Source organism: Saccostrea cucullata, unplaced genomic scaffold, assembly GCF_032062105.1.
Source record: "Saccostrea cucullata isolate Sc308-1 unplaced genomic scaffold, CSIRO_AGI_Scuc_v1 ctg142, whole genome shotgun sequence".
NCBI classification, from domain to species: domain Eukaryota; kingdom Metazoa; phylum Mollusca; class Bivalvia; order Ostreida; family Ostreidae; genus Saccostrea; species Saccostrea cuccullata.
Genome location: NW_026939327.1, coordinates 340,896 through 363,004, shown reverse-complemented (window position 1 = coordinate 363,004; position 22,109 = coordinate 340,896). Strand labels below are relative to the sequence as shown.

General features: G+C 32.6%; 1 protein-coding gene across 1 annotated transcript in view; it reads left to right on the top strand.

Moving 5' to 3' along the window:
• LOC134252848 (1-phosphatidylinositol 4,5-bisphosphate phosphodiesterase epsilon-1-like) overlaps positions 1–22,109 on the top strand; it is a 130,338-nt gene that overhangs the window by 40,408 nt on the left and 67,821 nt on the right. The window contains exon 3 of the mRNA XM_062735393.1: positions 6,505–6,610. Within this exon, the coding sequence (XP_062591377.1) occupies positions 6,505–6,610 (106 nt within the window). The remainder of the gene's footprint in view (positions 1–6,504; positions 6,611–22,109) is intronic.

Below are 22,109 nucleotides of genomic sequence, written 5' to 3'. Positions count from 1 at the left end.
AGCCTATATCATCTTTTTTAATTTACTTTTTAATATGTTTTGCGAAGAACGACCAAAAATGGGGGTTTTGGCTGTTTTGTAAAAATTTTCTGGTCGACCATAATAAAGTATGTTTTTTTGCTAACCTAAGATATAATTCTAAATAATTGTGAAGAAAAAATAGCATATAAACATATAATATTTTGAGAAATATTTAAAATAAAGATATTTTGAGCTTTTTCTTTCAGAGATTTTGACAGAATCAACATAAATTTTTTAGTGTTTTCAAATAGAAATTTCAAATATTTTCTTGACAAATAAATATTTATGATTTTCTTAAGTTATAACAATAATTGGATCTGATTTGGTACATAGCTAAATAAAATATGATGTTACACTTCTATATGTTGAATTTTTGCTGTTGCATTTTTAGAGGTATATACTCCGAGACAAGTTGCATGAAAATTAACCTGCAAAGATATGTTTTTTATGGGTGTTTTAGTTAGATTATGACTTATTCAAGATTTTCAAATCAAAAAATAAAGAGTTTGACAGAAAATTCTGAAAGTACGGACCTACCTTAAATATCCTAAAAATTTAAGAATAATAGAGAAAATTCGCATTAGCTAAAATCCATTTTTGTTAAACTGTTTGTGTCAAGTACTATCATCTAATAGACTCTATATGGTAATATCTTTTTATGCAAAAAGAAAAACATTTAATCTTTTAAAATAGAATTCCCTAACGCATGATTGGATACAATTATTCTTATTCTTAATGTCCAGGAGAAAGGTAATGACCTTGACCTGACCTTGACTCTAATTTAAAACGGTCAAAACTAATCTAACTGATACCATCACTTATTAATATTGTCTCCTTGATTCTGTGAAAATTTCATTAATTTTTAAATACAAGAAATACAGTTTTGTGTGAGAAGAATCCTACCTTAAAATGAGACATATATGTTTTCATTCCAGTGAAATGGCCGTGTATATACGTATTTTTACTTTTTTGTAAATGGCAAACTATTTGACATTAAATCAAAAGCTTGAAATAATTTCGTATGTTAACAGGAGCAAAAAGATGACTCGTGAATCACCATTTATGATGATACATTGTCTTTAAACCGCGGAAAAATTATTGAACAAATGACTAGAACAATAATGCAATTGGATTTTGAAAACCATACTTTGTTTCAGAAAAAAATCTTTTTAATTTAAATATAAGTACATGTAGTCTTCTATGCAATTTAGAGTTTTATGAGATTCGGAGTATTTAAAAAAGTAAAACAAAGAAAAATACTTATAACCAAAATCGTTTTGAAGATAAATTTGAACAAAGTGACAGCATACATGTACTGACAAACTTATGACGACAAGAGGAAATCTGGTTTAATCTCATTCATTGATTTTGACCTTTTGGCCCAGTGAACAACTTCTTTACTAATTAATGTAATTTACATGCAAGAGATATAGAATTTCATTGACCCGAATATACGCTTAGAACCAAAGATCTTTTTTCTCCATGGCGTTATTTCGCTTCCTCTGACGATTGAATCTGGGTCTGAAGAGAGCGAATTAACAAAGAAACATAATTAAATTATATTATTACTTCTGAAGGCATTTAGAGTACATTAATTACGTTGAATCGTATAGTCGTTCAGAAGAGTTGAACTAATCGGCTTAAATTGGAATTCGATAGAGGGCGACACGTTGAAGAGGTTAAATGTTGCAATGATTTAATTATCACTCCGTTGATGATGTGTTACTATTGAGAATATTAACTTTCCAGAGATTCCCAAGATCAATTTATTCTAAATTACTGATTCCAGACAGCTCTTAAAATTTTAAAGCTCTTACACGATTTTTTTTTTCTTTTGTGATCCATCTGAAAGTTTTCTCCCATTGCCTACTTAATTTCTTTTCTTTGCAGTATAACAATTTAACTGCGTTCAAGAGGGCATCAGATGCACTTTCCCTGTTTAGCATGTATCTAGCATATATTTCCCTGACTTTAAAAAAAAAATGAAATGAGAGTGAATTATATTTTTAGCTCACCTGAGCTGAAAGCTCAAGTGAGCTTTTCTGATCACCCAGTGTCCGTCGTCCGTCCGTCCGTCTGTCTGTCCGTCCGTCCGTCCGTCCGTCTGTAAACTTTTCACATTTTCAACTTCTTCTCAAGAACCACTGGGCCAATTTCAACCAAACTTGGTACAAAGCATCCTTGGGTGAAGGGGAATTTAAATTGTTAAAATCAAGGGCCAAGACCCCTTCCAAGGGGAGATAATCAAGAAAATACGAAAATAGGGTGGGGTCATTAAAAAATCTTCTTCTCAAGAACCACTGGGCCAGAAAAGCTGAAATTTATGTGGAAGCATCCTGGGGTAGTGTAGATATTAAATTGTGAAAATCATGACCCCCCGGGGTAGGGCGGGGCCACAATAAGGAATCCAAGTTTTACATAGAAATATATAGAACAAATCTTTAAAAATCTTCTTCTCAAGAACCACTGGGCCAGGAAAGCTGAAACTTATGTGGAAGCATCCTTGGGTAGTGTAGATATTAAATTGTAAAAATCATGAAGGGCGGGGCCACAATAGGGAATCCAAGTTTAACCTAGAAATATATAGAATAAATCTTTAAAAATCTTCTTCTCAAGAACCACTTGGCCAGGAAAGCTGAAACTTATGTGGGAGCATCCTTGGGTAGTGTAGATATTAAATTGTTAAAATCATGACCCCCGGGGGTAGGGCGGGGCCACAATAGGGAATCCAAGTTTAACCTAGAAATATATAGAATAAATCTTTAAAAATCTTCTTCTCAAGAACCACTTGGCCAGGAAAGCTGAAACTTATGTGGGAGCATCCTTGGGTAGTGTAGATATTAAATTTTTAAAATCATGACCCCCGGGGGTAGGGCGGGGCCACAATAGGGAATCCAAATTTTACATAGAAATATATAGAACAAATCTTTAAAAATCTTCCTCTCAAGAACCACTAGGCCAGGAAAGCTGAAACTTATGTGGAAGCATCCTTGGGTAGTGTAGATATTAGATATTAAATTGTTAAAATCATGACCCCCCGGGGTAGGGCGGGGCCACAATAGGGAATCCAAGTTTTACATAGAAATATATAGAACAAATCTTTAAAAATCTTCTTCTCAAGAACCACTGGGCCAGGAAAGCTGAAACTTATGTGGAAGCATCCTTGGGTAGTGTAGATATTAAATTATTAAAATCATGACCCCCAAGGTTAGGGCGGGGCCACAATAGGGAATCCAAGTTTTACATAGAAATATATAGAACAAATCTTTGAAAATCTTCTTCTCAAGAACCACTTTGAAACTTTGTGGGAGCATCCTTGGGTAGTGTAAATATTAAATTGTTAAAATCATGACCCCCGGGGGTAGGGCGGGGCCACAATAGGGAATCCAAGTTTTACATAGAAATATATAGAACAAATCTTTTAAAATCTTCTTTTCAAGAACCACTTGGCCAGGAAAGCTGAAACTTATGTGGAAGCATCCTTGAGTAGTGTAGATTTTTAAATTGTTAAAATCATGACCCTCGGGCATAGGGCGGGGCCACAATGGGGAATCCAAGTTTTACATAGAAATATATATAGAACAAATCTTTTAAAAAGATCTGCATCACCCAAGTTACTCAGGTGAGCGATGTGGCCCATGGGCCTCTTGTTTTCGAATTGACACCACTCTGGAGAATCAATGAATTTTTAAAAAAATAAGTTTGCACATTAATAACCAGTGATAATATATGGAAATTAATAAATTTTTTTTACTTGAAGAGAAAAGTACAGGTATGCTGTCCGTAAAGACCAGAAGTCTTGTTTTAGATATATAGCGGGGAAAAGTTTCTTCAAGTGTCGAAAAGTCATACGTTTTGATGCAATTGATTTGGTTTAAACCAAAGTTCTAGCCTTTGTTACAGTTCGTAGGAAATTATTAAAGGAATCTAATCTAGTATAGATTCAGATTGGAATTTTAGAAATATTTTAAAAGTGACTCTCTCGAAAAATGTCCTCCTTAGAAAAGAAATAATGAGAGTAAGTTTAAATTGTTTTCGCTTCTAAATTATTGGAGACTGGAGGATAGATAGTGTTCATGTAGAATTTGCCTCTAGACCATTAGACACGATAATTTAACATCCATCTTATACTTTTAATCCATTCTGACAAATATGAAGAGGAGATTCGTGACATTTTAAAGTTTTCACGCGAGATCTTCATATTTGACCCATGCATTGCATTATCTTCTACAGAATTCAAAATATTTACGAAATGATTGTGATTCTATACCTTAAAGCAAAAAGATTTGGAACAGAACAAACACGGACCTCCAAAACGTACATCAGAGATGGAATCAGGTGCCATGGAGGAGTGAGCATCCCCTGTCGACTGGTAACACCCTCCGTGTGCTCCTTGTCATGATTGGGTAATAACGGGAAAATCCGTTTACAATTCAGCTTGTAAACAATGGACGTACAATTAGTATGAAAAACGTCATTCAGCATTTGACTCGATGATAAATTTTATTTGCTGACAAGGTCATTGTATCGACCATAGAACATACGAAATGATGACTTTAAACGGGGCTGCTGATTTTTCTTGTTTTATCTTATTTTTTTATTTCTTTTTTGCTAATAATTTTCCTAGATTTAGTAATTTTACATACGTAGAGCATGCTCTTGCGTGTCTAATCAACTAAGAGATATACACCACGTATGCAGGTGATGAAGGTATATTGCTGCATAAGTAAGGGAAGTTGACAATTTTAAAGTTAAAGTCATCATGTTTAACATAAAACTTGCATGGTTGTTAGATTACCATTAACGTCTTTTTCAAGTAAAATATCCAAATATGAAACAGATGTGTTAGACTCTGTGGTATCATTTATCTCAAGCTCACCGGGATATATCGTATCGACATAAGCAAGGAAATAACCATTGTTAATTAACAATGCGTCGTCGATATATCTAAATGTCGAGTTTAAAGGTCACAGAAAGTGTTTTCTTCTTCTCACGTATAAGATATTGGACAAATTATGTTTCATATGAATACAAAAATACATGTAGGTCTGCTTATAACGGGGAGCAATTGGTACCATTGATTGTTGGAAAACCAGGTCTCCAAAAACCACATAGATATTTCAATCAGAAACCCAAGCATTTTTTAATGTTAACTTCAGTTTATTGTGGGGATAATCAGAACGTTTTTTAACAAAATAATTTTGCAAATGACCAATGACTACGTAAGTAAGGAAACGAGCTCCATTTTATTTTTTATAAAAAAGCAGCTGTAATGAAATCAAAAAGCCTGGCCTTTAATTTATCGTAGGAAATCGAAAAAACTTGAATTTGAGAGAATTTACTCATCTTTTTTTATCTTGATGAGTGTAAAAAGAAAAAAAATACTGAACAAATTAAAGCGCCCGTGTTCTAAAACGTGAATTAACATCAATTCTATAGGCAAATATAATACATGTAATTTGAATATGACAATATTTTTATTAAAAAAACAAATAAACAATGATTTTGTAAATATTGCAGTTTTTGCAATACTCTAGCGTTTTGTATGTAAGCAATATTTAATTGTTTTTAAAACGTATCAAATCTGAAGCTATCTACCAAAGAAAATCGCAACTTCAGAGATTTTAGGGCTTGATTTACTCTACAGTTGGCTTGGCTTCTAGCTGTCTGTTTAGTCTCGACTTTCTAAGATTGCAGAAATTGTGCAAAAACAATCTTCGAAAAAGTTTCTGCCATTGTAGAATTTTATTTTTGATCTATAAAACTTGTAAGCTTTGGAAGGTGAGCTCATGAAAGGTAAGTACGTATTGCAGCTTTGTAGAGAACTGGAAGGTATAATGATGATTGAAGGTACATGTAGTTCTTTGGCTGCTTCCATTTTAAATGGTAATTTATATCGGAAAAAGAATATTAAGTACCTAATCAATTGGCCTGCAGAATTTTATTAGGTGAAAATGCAGACAATTAATTCAGATGTTTAAAAAAAATCTGAACCGAAGATAGATGCCCATTTGGTATTTTAAAAAGAAACTGGAAACACCCCCGCCTAATCCAATTTAATTTAAGCTCCTCGTCGATAAATCTATACCATGATGAAGCAGGTTTCTGAATCGAATTCTATTTTCAGCTGTCATAAAACGTATAGCTATTTAGAGTGATTTAATGGTAGTCCATGTTATAAAAAAGGGTGTCTTGAAGGCCAACGGATACAGTACTTTATTTATTTGGGTTTCTATCGGTAGGGCATTTGGAAATGTGATAGTTTCCGAACCTCTCCGCATTACGTCATAAACAATATCCTTTGTAAACTTCAAAATAGCATATCAAAAGTCAGTTGGTAAGACATTAACTTGATTTTTTAAGACCTAGTTTAAATTTCTTTAGCGTCTTCACTTAAGCACAATTTTGTATACAGCCTCTGAAGCAATTACGTTGGTTTTAATTAGGTTTGACGTCTGTTGATTCGGTTATTATCTTTTTCAGCAGACGGCACCAGCAGAATCGCTCTCCAGTCATGATCGACACAAAACCAGGATGAGTCTACGTCGAGACCGGTCCAAACACAGGAATAGCTGCCTTCCGGAACAAGGTAAGAATGGGGCGCGGATCTAATAAGGGGAGATACATGGCTTGAATTTACATTTATATGGTATACTCAGTAATTCACGGACGGTATTAAATAGGAATAGAAAATTGTCGATTTGAAGTACTGAAATGTTTAGAACTAATATTGGTTTTTTTTCTATATGAGGCTCCCTTTGGTGCTTCCAAACTAGATACAATTGGTTTCTTTTGAATTCCATTCATTTAGATATCATAAGAAGAGAGAAACACATGTTTCACATTTATATTTACTAAGAGTACGAAAGCACAGAAACTGTATTTTTTCCAGTAAACAATTCTGAAATTCATATTTGAATACATTCTTTTATACACACTGTACAAAAAGGAATAAAAAAAGAATTCAATTTAAAACTTAAATAGAAATTTCAGGAACGAATCCTATTTCAAGACAAACGTACAGGGCAATGTTTGAAAAAAAGTCAGATTTTTTAAAATAAATTGTCTCATTCCCTTCACTTCTCATCCAGAACAACGAGAGATTCTGTTGGAAATTCCCGGCATTGCAGCTTTGTATTAAAGGTAATAGGGATACCCGTTTGTCTTTGATTCTAACTTCTCCTCCTGTTTTCGATCAATATGGCCGTGTTGGACATACTGTGACACAGTAGCAGTAAATCACCTGAGGCATTGTTTCAGAAATTAACATTCAAATTGCGCTTGTGTTCGGAATGTAGAGTGGTTGAGTGAAATTACTTCACTGCCAGCATCCTCAATTGTATATGCTTAGAAATCGGGTCAGAAACCTGTAGCTGTTTTCATGTAAACTTTTCGTGTAACAGTTTATTTTTTTAGTAAAGAACATCCCACCGGAAGTCGTCATGTTACATCCTTTTATAAGTATCGGCATAATCTCGTTAGCACCTCGTTTTACCTTTACGATGTCTCGACGTTATTTTTTTCTCTTTGAATTTTACATCAAGAAAATTTATATACTTTGTTTCAGTTTCATTCAAAGAGTCAAGATGTTAAATGCGTTCGGTAAACTATTTCGAGATCAGAAAAAAAATGTGAGTCCTCTCTCTTTCTCTCTCATGTGCGCACGCGCGGCGCGCTCCGCAATGTTCAAGATTTTTCTGGTGAGAGTAGTTAGAGTTAATTGACTTTCAAGCGCCAAGTCCGCAGGTTACTACGCGGCTGTAAATATTCCACTCTTTATATATTTAAAATATTGCTGTCACTGCCAGATACTTTGCTTCAAGACGTCAGCTTATCGAATCCTTCTTCAGAAACTACTGCTGCATGTTGTGTCGTAAATTATCAAGCTTTGTAAAAAAAAAAAATAAATAAAAATGTAATATGATGTAAGAGAAGCATTTTCAATAGTTTATTGAATGAATTTTTAAACTGTATTGAATAATTGATTTTTTATTGATAAAAAAGTATCCCAAGACAGTTTGCATTTCCCCCTCTCATTTAATTTTGTTCAAACTCCAATAAAAAATCATTTTGTCGAGGCATTGTACTTTACCCGGATATCAAAGTGATATAGTACTGAACCCGGATGTTTGATTATCGGGTCTTGATCAGTAGTCGCAAGGACGTAGGTCAAATAGCTAATTTATTGCTTTGGTGACAATGGAAGTTTTTAAGATAGTTTTTTGCTCTTCATTAGTAAAACTAAATAAATTATAATTGTCAGTAGAGCGTATTTATCACAATAAAGTTACAGTAAGTGTTGATGAATCTTTTTTTAAAAAAATCCTGTAGATCTAATAATTTTGTGACTTGTCAAGGATGACAACAGCAGACAATGGAATAATATTGGGCACGTGATGCTGAGCAAGAAAAAAACAAACATTTTAATGACGTGAATCGGTCAATGTAAGCATCAAAACAGCAGCTATATCAAAATTAAGCAGAATACGATCTCTTAATTGAAAGGTTTTGCTGTAACCCTATTTTTTGCAGTATATTCTGTGGAGGTGAGAAAAAGTCATTGGGATTACAATGGATTTCTTGATACTCCATCAAATCTCTGTAATTGTAATTTCAAGAATCGGTGTCGGTAATATACGGAAGTCAATCTCCAACCGGAAATAAATGGCCGTGCGCGAACTTTTATCATTATCAGTTATCAAAGCATCCATAGGTCAGCAACCTCTGATTGAGAACCAAACAAATTTGGCTAGTTCCCTTCCCTTTGTCACTAAATACAAAAAATATTGAACTAACAAATACTGTCGTAGAAAAGGTCATCGGAACGAGTCAGATAGAGTTGATTTGATTGAAATATGGTCCTTAAGGAGCTAGAAACAATCTTTAAAATGCCCGTGGGCCAAAATTTAAAATACATTAAAAGTAATCGATAATGTATCGAACATAATTGCGTGCTGCAAAGTATTTTATGTTGCACTTGTGATACATAAAACTGATAGATTATCCCAGAAAACCTGTGTGATCTTCAGTTAAATGGAATTTTAACTGTTCAGAAATGTGTTGTTTTCTACTAGCACCTCCTAGCTTGGACAAAGTACCTAAGCCGCTGTCGATTAGTTAATGATTTTGCACTATGCTGTTAATTCAGCATTTTATTCGTAAAAGAAGTTTAGAGTACATGCAGTTCACTTGCCTCTGTCGAAAAATCTTTTTCATTACGTCATCGATCACCGTCAGCTGTTTTCATTTTTTGTGAAGAACGTAAATTATGGATGGATTTCCTTTCTTCTCATTAATTTTTCTTCAGCAAATATTTCAATGAAAATCGCCTGTTTTTCGATAAATACATGTAGTTTATTGTATTTTATTGGATGTGAACAGACATGATATAATCATGTCTTGTGTTTATTTGATACATGGATTTTGAGGTACCAACTACAGTCTCTGAATAGAGAACCCCTTCATTCGGCTTAATACTTCGCCACGCTTGTACAATGTATTACAAACTAACAATCTATACTGCATTTACATACAGACCTTTTATACAGTCATTTTTACGTGACTTTTTGAAAAATACGGAAATGAAGCATAACCGCCCATCATTGCACGTCTAAAAATAGAGAATGCAACTTAATTTTTCTGAGACTATTTAAGTTCTTTTTTATGATTAGATTTTTAAAATATTTTTTTAACTAGAGATAAAAAATATTACTTGCTCAATTCTAACCACTTTCAATTCAATCAACTTTCATGAAAATGATTTTAATTAGATAATTGATATAGGTATGATTAAGAAATCCTTCTTTTTCTAATTTATAATAATGGCGTGTAATTCAATTCACTCATTGCTACTTACTCACTTTATGTATCCTTTCTGTCTTCGTCAGACCTCCTGTGTCGTGTGTTAACATTTGTAGTTTCTTCTCTTGAACTCTCATCTCATGAACTCTTTTCAGTGTTGTTTTATATTCAGGTGACCGTCAATGTCCTTGGGCCTTTTGTTATATATATATATATATATATATATATATTATGTTAGAATTCTCTTCAACAAAAATGTATTTGTTTAAAATTAATGAAATTTTTACAGAATCAAGAAGACAACACCACAAAGATTTGGCCGTTTTATATTAGAGGAAAGGTCAGGTCAAGATCATTGCCTTTTCCCTGGACATTAAGAATAAAATAAAATAAATTACTGCATCAAATCATGCGATCTCTCCTTCTATTTAAGATGATTAATTTTTTTTTTCTTTTTGCTTAAAAAGATATAATCATATAGGATCCATAAGATGATAACATATTTTTGGCTCATATCTGTACTTAGATTGGAAGCTTACATAATTGTTGTTTATTTAGAAAATCATATTAATTTGATCATATAAAACTTTAGTGCCTTATTATTGATTGAACTAACATTTGAAAAAAATTCTTCTTCAGGTCTTTGATTGTGTAAAAATTATAACAAAATTCATTGTTCTTAATAATTTTGAGAATCAGAAAAGAAGATATTTTCATACGCCACCATTCCGCAAAAATATAGTCCCTGCAAGATTCCAAACTCAGATTACCATATCTATTTAAATTAGTACAATTCTGGTGAGAAAAGAAAAACATGTTGCTTTAAATTTCTTACATTTAAATATATAAGAGATACAAGCAAATATACTGAATATTTCATCTAGTCAGAAACCAGAGAAGAATCCTACCTTAAGTGTTTGTTACTCTGAGTTGCGTACGCTTTTATTTAAAAAAAAAAAGAATTGATCTATTTGCTCCTCATAGCTTGTGTACCTTTGTACAGAAACATTGTGTATTGAGATTATCTTCTCTCTCTCTCTCTCTCTCTCTCTCTCTCTCTCTCTCTCTCTCTCTCTCTCTGACGGCGATAAGTGATTAGTTTATATAAATGATTCCAAGATTCTAGAGTGATGACGTAACGAAATATTTCATCAAGAAATAGTTTAAAGATAGAATAATGCTTAGAATGGGTGAATCAGTTCCTTCCGTCTGGACCTAAACATCCATTCTATGCCAAAATGCATTGTAAGAAATCGGTCAGAAAAAAAATATTAAACCGTACTCATACTATGTTACCGATATCGTTGAATTTAACAAATCGGTGAGCAGACAACAAAGGTGATTTTTGTCTGATTTGTTTCATTGATTCAATTGCAAATTACGCAATTAGCGATTTTGTGAAAAAATATACACAGCGCTGTTTTGCCAGAAACAAACCACTGTAGAATACCGTATGACCTGTTCATTGATTACATTGAACCAGGTGTTTTAAAATTAAGAGAAAGAATTAGGTAAAGGGCAGACAGTTGGTCTTAAATTTTGTAATTTTATGCATGTCAATTGAACTTTTTAATTATTACTAGATAAACATTTGTTTGGTTTGGTATGGTTTAACATTTTTAGAAAATACTGTATTTGAATGTTTGAATCAAAATAAATAAAAATTATGTCCTTTGATGTCCTGACTTCAGGCAGAATAATTTAATTTTGGCAGTAACGCGTCATTTCATTGGATAAAAAATTAATCTAAATTGTATAACCTGGGTTGCCTTCGTCACAATGACTTACGTCTAAAACGTATCAATTCTCTATAGGTTACGTTTAAAATATAAACAATTTGAAGACGTTTTTAAGGTTGAAATTGTCTTGTTATTGTTATCTATAATTAATGATTGAAAATTAAATTATAAGGAATGAATTAAAAAGAAACCCAAGTTATACTGCTATAACCCTGGTTGGAGCAAAAATGCTTTTTGTATAAACCGCTTCGCGGTTTATTAAGCATTTTTTACTTGAAATAAACATCCAATTACTGAAATATATGTCAACCCTGGTTATACACACACTAAAAAGTATAACTTGGGTTTCTTTTTAATTTATTCTTTAATTGAACTATGATCGCCAGTGGCAGGTAGCAGTTGATTCTATCGGAGGCATCTCCGTAATGTAGCCTCACCTTAAAATATGCCTGTCCTTATTTTTCATTTCAATTAATTCTATGGGTTATTTTTAAGGGGTCTTTTTACAAACAAACAAAGATACATTGCGGGTTCCAGCAAATGTTCAACCAAGCGTCTTTCTGTACTCCTCACTAAGATATTGACTGTAGTGAAGGAAAAAACTTCAAGAGTACCGTGTAACAATATATTCAAGAAGTGGTATGAATCAGATGTGGATACTCAAAAATTCCAAAGAACTTTTGGACAATCTGAAATCACAGGATTTTACCAAAATCAACAGCTTAAAAACTTACGACTTTTCAACTGTATACACAACCATTCCCCACGGTAAATTAAAGTCCAGGCTTTTTGATGTCATTGACAGCTGGTTTTTTTTTCAATAAAAATGGAATTCATAAATTTACTTACTTGGTCATTGGTAATTTGCAAAACTATTTTGTTAAAACACATTCTGATTGCACTCACAAGTACTCTAAAATTGTCATAAATAAGATGCTTGAGTTTCAGATTGACAATATCTATGTGGTTTCTGGAGACCATGTATTCCAACAATCTAGTGGAATTCACATGGGTACCAATTGCGCTCCGTTATTAGCAAACCTGTTTTTGGATTCATGAGAAGCAGAATTTGTGCAAAATGTTATGCGTGAAAAGAAGAAAACACTTGCTGTGGCCGCCAACTCAACATTTAGATATATCGACGACGTATTGTCAATTAACAAAGGTAATTTTCATTCCTAAATCGATACGATATATCCTGGTGAGCTTGAAATAAAGGATACCACAGAGTCACACATCTGTTTCGTACTTGGATATTGTACTTGAAAAAGACATTAGTGGTAATCTAACAACCAAGCTTATATGTCTCAGTTGATTCGATACGCAAGAGCATGCTCTACGTATGAACAATTGGTAAGGGACTAACAATTAGTATGAAATACATCAGTCAGCATTTTACTCAATGATAAATTGTATTTGCTGACAAGGTCATTGTATCGACCGTAGAACTTACGAAATAATGACTTTAAACGAGACTGCTGATATTCTTGTTTCATCAACTTGTTTGTCAATAATTTAACTCGTTTAAGGAATTGTACATACGTAGAGCATGCTCTTCCTTGCTCTCTCAACTGAGATATATAAACTCCGTATGCAGGTGATTAAGGTATATTGCTGCATAAGTAAGGGAAGCTGACAATTGAAAAGTTAAAGTCATCACGTTTATCATAGAGTTTTGTTGATAGATTACCATTAACGTCTTTTTCAAGTGAAATATATAAATATGAAACAGATTTGTCAGACTTTGTGGTATCTTTTACCTCAGAGATATATCGTATCGACATAAGAATGGAAATAACCATTGTTATTGGACAACACGTCGTCGATATATCTAAATGTCGAGTTTAAGGCCACAGCAAGTGTTTTCTTCTTTTTACGCATAACATTTTGCACAAATTCGAGTTCATATGAATGCAAAAATAGGTCTGCTTATAACGGCCCAATCGGTACCAATCGGAATTTCAGCAGGTTGTTGGAAGACCTTGTTTCCAAATACCACATAGATATTGTCAATCAGAAACTCAAGCATCTTTTTAATGTCAACTTTAGAGTAATTGTGTATATAATCAAATTGTTTTTTAACAAAATAATTTTGCAACTGACTTATGACAAGGTAAAAAAAATTACGAGTTTCATTTTTATTGAAAAAGTAGCTGTCAATGACATCAAAAATCCTGGACACGACATCTTGGTAGCACCTACAAAAGCTATGAGTTTATTTTCCCGGACACCATTTTGCTTCGCTGAAAAGAAAACATAATCATCGACATGTAAATCATAATTCATTTACAGTTTGCGACAAACTTTCTCATTCTTTCATATTTTCTCATTTATGTGATAATGAAGGATTCGGCCAATCCATCGAATTTCCCGTGTCCTCAGTATTGCAATGTTTGTGAGTAGGCGAAAATGCTAATACTGATATACAGCTTGTAGGGGGATTAAATTGGACATGACCAGGATGTGTAATTTGAGATTAGACAAAGCATAATCTGGTGAAGGGAATGAAAATCATTTGTTTGGAGAAGACTACAGCGAGCAGGGCTGGACTGATTACATCAAGTGAAAAACTAATTAGGACTGACTATTATAGCTCATTAGCAAGGACACTTCTATTAGTGAAAATGGTTTTAGGAAATACATTGATTTACTGGCAATAACACGACCAACATTCATTACTTTTGCCTTAATTTTGACTGAAAGTTTACATGATACAGTCATGCAGGGGTGCATCTTCTTCTACTGTAGTTGAGCAAACTATGATACCATACCAGGGGTTCCAATATTATACCGTTTTATAATTTACATGTAGCTTATTTTTTTCTTGTTTATTATAGTGAGCCAAGTCGAAATTTTATCAATACCATGTTTATTTATAAGGAGTGAATTGTAATGATTTGATATGCCTATATATAAATTGAAGCATTGAATAATTTGAAACAAATGTTGAAAATTTACTCTATATTTTACCTTATTATTTACTGTTAAAAAACTTGAGAGGGGGGTGGGGTAGTACTTAAACAGTATCTCGGTGTCCTGAGAGAAACCACTGAGATTTCAATGAGTTTTTTAACCTCTTTAGTAAGTGCCTACATACCGACCCTGCACGTGTTCAGAAGTCAGGAGGAAACACAGAAAGTTACATAAGAATATTGTTTTACCGCTTCGTACATTTAAATAAAGATTGAGGATCTGAAGTGCTGAGGTATTGAGTTCTTCTATCTGCAATTAGCGAACGTAAAATGCAATTTAGGGAGCTGAAAGATTGCAAGGAATGACAAGACGTTCTTTTTCCAATTTAATTGATGAAATTTGTTGTTAGAATAAAGTGCATGTTGTTCAATTATTCGTGTACTTTCGGTTGTTGTTCTATCCTTTGGTAGGCAATATTTTGTTTATTTCTGTTCTTATATTGTAGATCTAAATTATTCTGTTTCTTACCGTTGTTGATTTTGCGTACAATTCTGTTTATACCTATTTTAATTTTTTTAAATATTATTCTGCTTTTTGTGTAATACACTATTCTGTTTATTTCCTTGTATTATACACTATTCTGTTTCATTCTGTTGTATTATACACTATTTTGTTTCTTTTCCTTGTAAAATACACTATTTTGTTTCTTTTTCTTGTAAAATACACTATTTTGTTTCTTTTCCTTGTAAAATACACTATTTTGTTTCTTTTTCTTGTAAAATAAACTATTTTGTTTCTTTTCCTTGTAAAATACACTATTTTGTTTCTTTTTCTTGTGATACACTGTTTTGTTTCTTTCTGTTGTACTATACACTGGGTCTGTTTCTTTTCTTGTTTTATACACTATTCTGTTTCTTTTCTTGTATTATACACAATTCTGTTTCTTTCCGTCGTTGTGTTATTCACTATTCTGTTTTTTTTTTCTTGTTTTATACACTATTCTGTTTCATTCTGTTGTATTATACACTATTTTGTTTCTTTTCCTTGTAAAATACACTATTTTGTTTCTTTCTGTTGTACTATACACTATTCTGTTTCTTTTCTTTTATTATACACTATTCTGTTTCTTTTCGTGTGTTATACACAATTCTGTTTCTTTCCGTCGTTGTGTTATTCACTATTCTGTTTCTTTCTGTCGTTATGTTATACACTAGACTATTCTTTCTTTTCTGTCGTTTTATACGCTATTCTGTTACTCTTGCTGTTGTGTTATACACTGCACTATTTTGTTTGTATGTTGTTGTATTATACACCATACTAATTCTTACTGTTATGTTATACGCTATTCTATTTCTTTATGTTGCGCCTTTAAATGCAGTTTCGTTATCACAAATGTGTAAGCAAGGTGTAAAAGATCAATCTAATATTGTCTAAATAATACGTAACAGGCCCAGAATGTCATCTGCCGTGTGGTATCTACATTGTGAAGATCTTACGTTAAATATTACATTGAAAAGACGTACCCTTAAGTGTTAAATTGCGAAGATATAAGTGTTACATTGTGTGAAGATCTACATGTAACATAAGGGGCAAATTGCAAAGACATACGTTGGATGTTACATTTACATTGGAAATATATAGCGTTGAATGTTATTACCTTGTAAAAATCCAACATGAATTTTTTACCTTGTAAATATCTAACATGAAATTTACCTTGTGAAGTTAGTAAACATTATTGAAAGTGTTAAATCTTGAAGATATAAAGTTGAGTGTTTTATTGTGAAGATTAAACATTAAGATAGAGTTACATTGTGAAGATCTAAAGTGAGGTTTTACCTTGTGATGTTATATAACATTTAAGTGTTAAATCGTGGAGATAGAGTTAAGTGTTACATTATGAAGATCTAACGTTGAGTATTTCATTGTGTTAATCTATCGTTTAGTGTAGCATTCATTTGTGAAACTCTAACTTTGAGTGTTACATTGTGAAAAATCTAACGTTGAGTTACATTATGTTGATCTTATTTGAGTGTTTCATTGTGTAGATCTAAAGCTGAGTGTTATATTGTGGAAATCTAACGTTGAGTGTTACATGTAAATTGTGCTGATATAATATTGATCTGACTTTACGGGTTATATCAGTTGGGAAGATCTAACCTTGATCTAAGGTTAACTGCATGTTTCTTTCAAATCGGTTTGCTGATGACAAGAGCGCCTCAGTGCGATTTGTTTCAACCATTGTTTTCAAGACCAACAAGCAAGACCTTGTTTTGAAATAATCGTGAAATATGACCACACAGATCAAGGTTTAATTATGATCCCTTGGGATCTTACATTCTGTCATGTAATGGGTTAATGTGCATTTTTCTGTCTGCTTCTTTTTGATTAAATTCGAATTTCTGCCAATATGTCTAGATTACGAAGATCAAACATAGCTTGTCTGAACTGCATTCAATGATTGAGTCTGTGTGATTTTTTATTCGGAATCTCTGGCCACAGCTGCTCGTGTGGTTCTTTGCTTTATACAGTAGCTGTAGATGTCTTAGTTCGGTATGTGATCTCTTGCATTATATAAACCCTAACGGCTGTTTTTGTTGATTTCAAAAGGTTTTTTTGTTTACAGTACAGTTCGACCTATTCCTGAATGACTTCCCTGATCTTTTTTTCACTGTGTAATCTATAATACATCAATAGATTGGAACTATTTGCTTGTAAAAGGTCGATACTAATACGAATCCCAATGTGGCTTAATGAAAGGTTTTGCGAATTTTATGAAGTAATTGATGATAAAAGGGTTTAACGAGCAGAGAAAGAGATATCTATGATATAATTGGATAACAGTGCAGTATCTGAAGTCTGAAGAAGGGGGTTAATCAGTGAGAATGAGAGGAGTGGTTTGTTGTTGTTTTTACACCAGAAGACCAAAATTAATTGTGACTGTGATTTAGGGTCCAGGAGTACATGAATCATTACAAATATTGCGTAAATACAACAAAAATGTGAAAAACGACTAATCAGAATTTATCGATTGTGTTACTCTCTTGAGTAAATAGGAGAAAATACGTTGTTTCCGTTACTCCTATGCTGAATTCTCGACCTGATTTTCTAGTTTTCTTCTTGATTAATTTTTTAAAGCGATTTTTTTAACTCATTGACAAACTTATTCTTTCAGGAAATTTTTAAAACTTACAATTTATTTTTAAGAGTACATGTTTTAATAATTTACACTGCTTTACGTAATTCTACTAATACAAAATAATTTTCATGATTTAATGCATCTCATGTTATTTGATATAATATAAAAAAAACTGCAATATGACTTTTTCTATTTTCATGTACAAAGTTAAATACCGGGTAAATTGAACAAATTCTAAATTTTCAAGGGGACAGCACATGTCCATTGCTCAAAAGTAACAGAGCCAAGAATTAACTACAGTAAAGAAACTCGTAGATGGCGACTTTCATCTCTTGCCTGAAATTGTCAGCATCGTAAACCAGGTTACTACCTTCAAGTCCTACGTTTCTTAGACTATAGTCGAGCTCAACATTTGGACAAAATTAATTCGATATTGATTGATTCGGTAAAAAAAATACATGAACTATTGATTGATTCGGTAAAAAAAATTACATGAATATATAGGTGCAAAGATTTTCTTTAGGGAATTCTTTGCTAATTCTTACGTGAAATATTTAAGAATTTAAAATGTTGTAGGTTTTTTGTCACTTCATCATTTTCTTTAAAAGGGATTTTTATATTATTATCAGTGAAGGAGACATTTAAAGATTAATGTACAAACTGATTGAATTCCATAGAGATACAATTTATCATAAAGCTTCCAACAATTAAAAAGCGACGAACTCGGAAAATCCAGCGTCAAACATTTCTGACAATTTCATTTCCCAAAGCACGTCATTTTACGAGCCACTCGAGAGTGTAGGATTTTACGATTGAACTTTGATTTTTATGTGTGTCTGCGTATCGAGAAGTCACTGTATTTGGAACAGTTGTTTTTCAAAAACGCTTTAAAAGGAATCTGTGCTAATTGCCAATACAATTTCTTCGCCAAAGTTATGAACATATAAGGCAGCATATAAACATCATATTTGCTGATGTGGTGATGGATTTTAAAATCTTTTTAACCAAATATTTTGGTTGAATTGCTTTGATGTATAAAATGGAAATGTTTCTCCAAAAGGGTACTCATCCTTAAAAAGATAATATTTATTTATGTTGATTAAATGCTTCTATCTTACATATATATATTACAAAGTCTTCAAGCGACTATCAATATATCTAATAATAGAAATAAGGGCCACAAGAAATTTATTAAATTGGAGAACGACTCTCTCTCTCTCTCTCATGGGGGAGGGGATAAACTGATTACCTCACCTGTGAGAGATTTCTATCAATTCATAACTACAACTGACGACTAAATATTAAAAAAATTAATTATTTTTTTAAATTACTTATCGTGATCAAAAAATTTGGTAACATTCTAACTGCATGTCAAAATTAATCAATGAAGACATCTTTTAAGATTAAATAATTATTAACCACAAATGTTTTCGCTTTCAAAACATGACGTAGTTCTTAAAATTCTGAAGTTGCAATGCTATCAAATTCATGAAATTCTTCATCTGCAAAGTTATCGAGAACTGATTTGAACTAAAAGGCAAGCTTGCAATAAAAAAAAAAGATGATGGAAACTTTTTAAGGCTTTGGGCGTATTCTGTGGACAAAATCAATACTGTTTCATTTATGTCTTCTGGTCCATAGTAGAATCCTTAGCATTAATTTTCTTACGTATTATATAAAATGTCTTCGTTTTTTTTAAGTTCTGTGACAATTTTCCAAAGGTCATGTAATAATAATGCGCTAGTTTTCATCTCTATCTCCCTCATTAAGAGATATTTGATTTGTGTTTTAACCAATAGTTGTCCAAATTTTTTATTCTTATTAAAAGAATATATTCACTAAATGCCTTCATTTTTCCCTTCCATTTTTGATGCAGTGAAAAGTTCATCCTCATTACGCTGGAATTAATATGATCGAGGTGTTACTTTAATGTTGCCCTGATTAGATAGTGGCATCAATTATAACCATTCGCTGTTTTATTGACACCCCGAACGTCATATGACGTGTTAGGTATCAACTAGGCGTCTTGGAGTTCAAACATAAATCAGAGTTTCGAGACATCAATCTGTCGCCGATCAACACGGACAAAAATATAAAGTTCCTTGTTGCTACTGTTAAATACTTCAGTAATAGACGACAAAAAATTCTATTAGAGCCTGATAAAACAAAATCTGGCCTGGGTAGCTATGGCGACAAAGTATTTTTGTCCTCCAAATTAACTTTAGTCGCAGACTAATTATTTCGAAGTTAAATATAGTCATTTTCTTTCGTCGTTAAATAGAAAAAGTTTATATGTTACCGTGTGCACCAGTAGACGGTATGGATTGAGCGAGTGAAACTTTTACATTGACACAAGGCAGCGGCATTTTCTGTGTTATTGTGATATGTTTGCATGAGATTGGTGTATTAAGGAGCCTACTAATGGTAATTTGGAGAAATTTGTAGTTTTCGAGATCTATTATTCAGGAGATCAAAGATTTTTTAAGGAATGGCGGAACAATCAAAGTTATGATAGGCTGAAATCATCTGCATTAGCGATCAAGATACAGCAATACATGTAAAGTTAGAGGCTTTACTTATCGGAGAAAACGGTGAATAAATGCATGCTCCTAGTTTTCGAATCCATGTCGATATTTGTTACTAAGACCACAAGATGAATAAAGCATGAGAACAAAAGCCAAAATACGGTTGCTTATGCTGATAGTTTATATTTTTTTCGAAATAGAAGGACAGAATTTTTAGATTTATTGTGTGCATTCGCCTTAATTGAAAATCGCTAGGAAAATAACTGCAAAATGAAGCAACAGACGTACTCTTATGTGTTTTAACGCCTCTACTTCTAATTACCAACCGATCAAACAGTAACGCGAGAAGAAGCTTCAATGTTTTAAAACGTAGAGTAAAAATCGCAATAATTCTCATATGTGTGCGCTTGGATATTGTTTTTACAGAGTTGGGCTGTACTAGTCCCCTTTTTGTACTGGTGGTCAATGATTCTGGAACGGTGCCGCTCCCGCAAAGACTTCGGTATAATGCATTGCGGATTTGTTTGTAAATGTAGTGGGATTAACATATCTAAATGTTAAAAGTCGGAGGAATATTCGCATGTCACTTTGGTTTATTTTCTTTCTCTCATTGTCATTACGCAAGGGACATTTGGAGAAGAGCAGGAAAATAAAATTTGCGCAATTATAGTTTTAAGCAAAAGTCCGCTTCTAATATTCCGAAATTAAACTGTGTTATGTCCTTGAGTGCCTCGGTGGGTAATTTGGACCAAGTTCATTTACTGCATGATGAAAGCAAGCTATTTGTGTCGTGTGATACCTTCCCGGCATTGGAGAATAGGTGTTCCATGTCGAGATGTAAGGGGAAGAACCATCTCCACAAAGGTATTGCTTAATTTCTGGGGAGGGAAAAATTAGAAAAATAAGTGGAAAACAGTAAATGTCATTTCAAAATTTGAATTCCTCTTATTCATACGTTGATTTTTTAGAAACATAGTAGAATTTACGTTTCTTTTGAAAAGTTGTTGCATGACCAGGTATTGTGGTTATACATGTATGTATTTAGTGGAACTTCAGAATATATACTATAAATGTAAAGGAATCTTATTGTTTTGCAGTGATTTTCTTCCTTTTATTTACAACTTCAGAAAACAACGATTGCTATTTTGTGATAAAATTCTGCGGGTTTTGAATTCACGTGGTAATGCCAGTGGTAGCAAAATTTGTGATATATTCTCAAGCTTATATTAGCATACCAATTTGAGCTCGATTCAATTAAAACAAGTTAATGTATATATAAATCTACTTGTCCGTTTAAGAATTATAATAGAAAAGTTATTTGAGGTTTATGTTAATTTTTTTTAATAATTCGTTAATTTTTTTATGTTGATCCAAATTAATATGGAAATGACGAAAACAAGATGCTCATTTATCCCCTTGAAACAACATCTTACCCTGCCCTGAAGATTTTACTGTGTACTTTTAAAGAATTTTACATATTTGAATGACCTTGACTTTTCCTAATACGAGTAGTTTTGCAATTTCGGCTAAAAGCTTAAAGGTACGCTGTTGCCTTGACATACATAGGATACGTTGAACTTTAGTCTGTTACATTTGGTATAGTTTTTAAAGCGAACGTTAATATTTCAAAAGCTGTTTTTTATTACAATTAAATACTGCCGTATTATAATAGGTCCTACCATGACAATTAAATGTTCATTCTAGGAACTGTCATTTTTGTAGTAACCGGTAACGCTTACTATATTCTTATACTAATGCTACCAATATAGCTATCGATTTTACGTGACCTAGATATATTTTCCAGATTTACATCAGATTTCCATGACCAATCAATGCAAAATGCATGAATTTTGATAGCTTTTGCCACTGAAGTGTTGCATTTGAAAATTGTCAAACAAAATAAGATTTCATTGATTTTGGCAATATTGAACTGTTTTCTATGTTTCGCTCAATACTTTGAAATTTGCAGCCTCT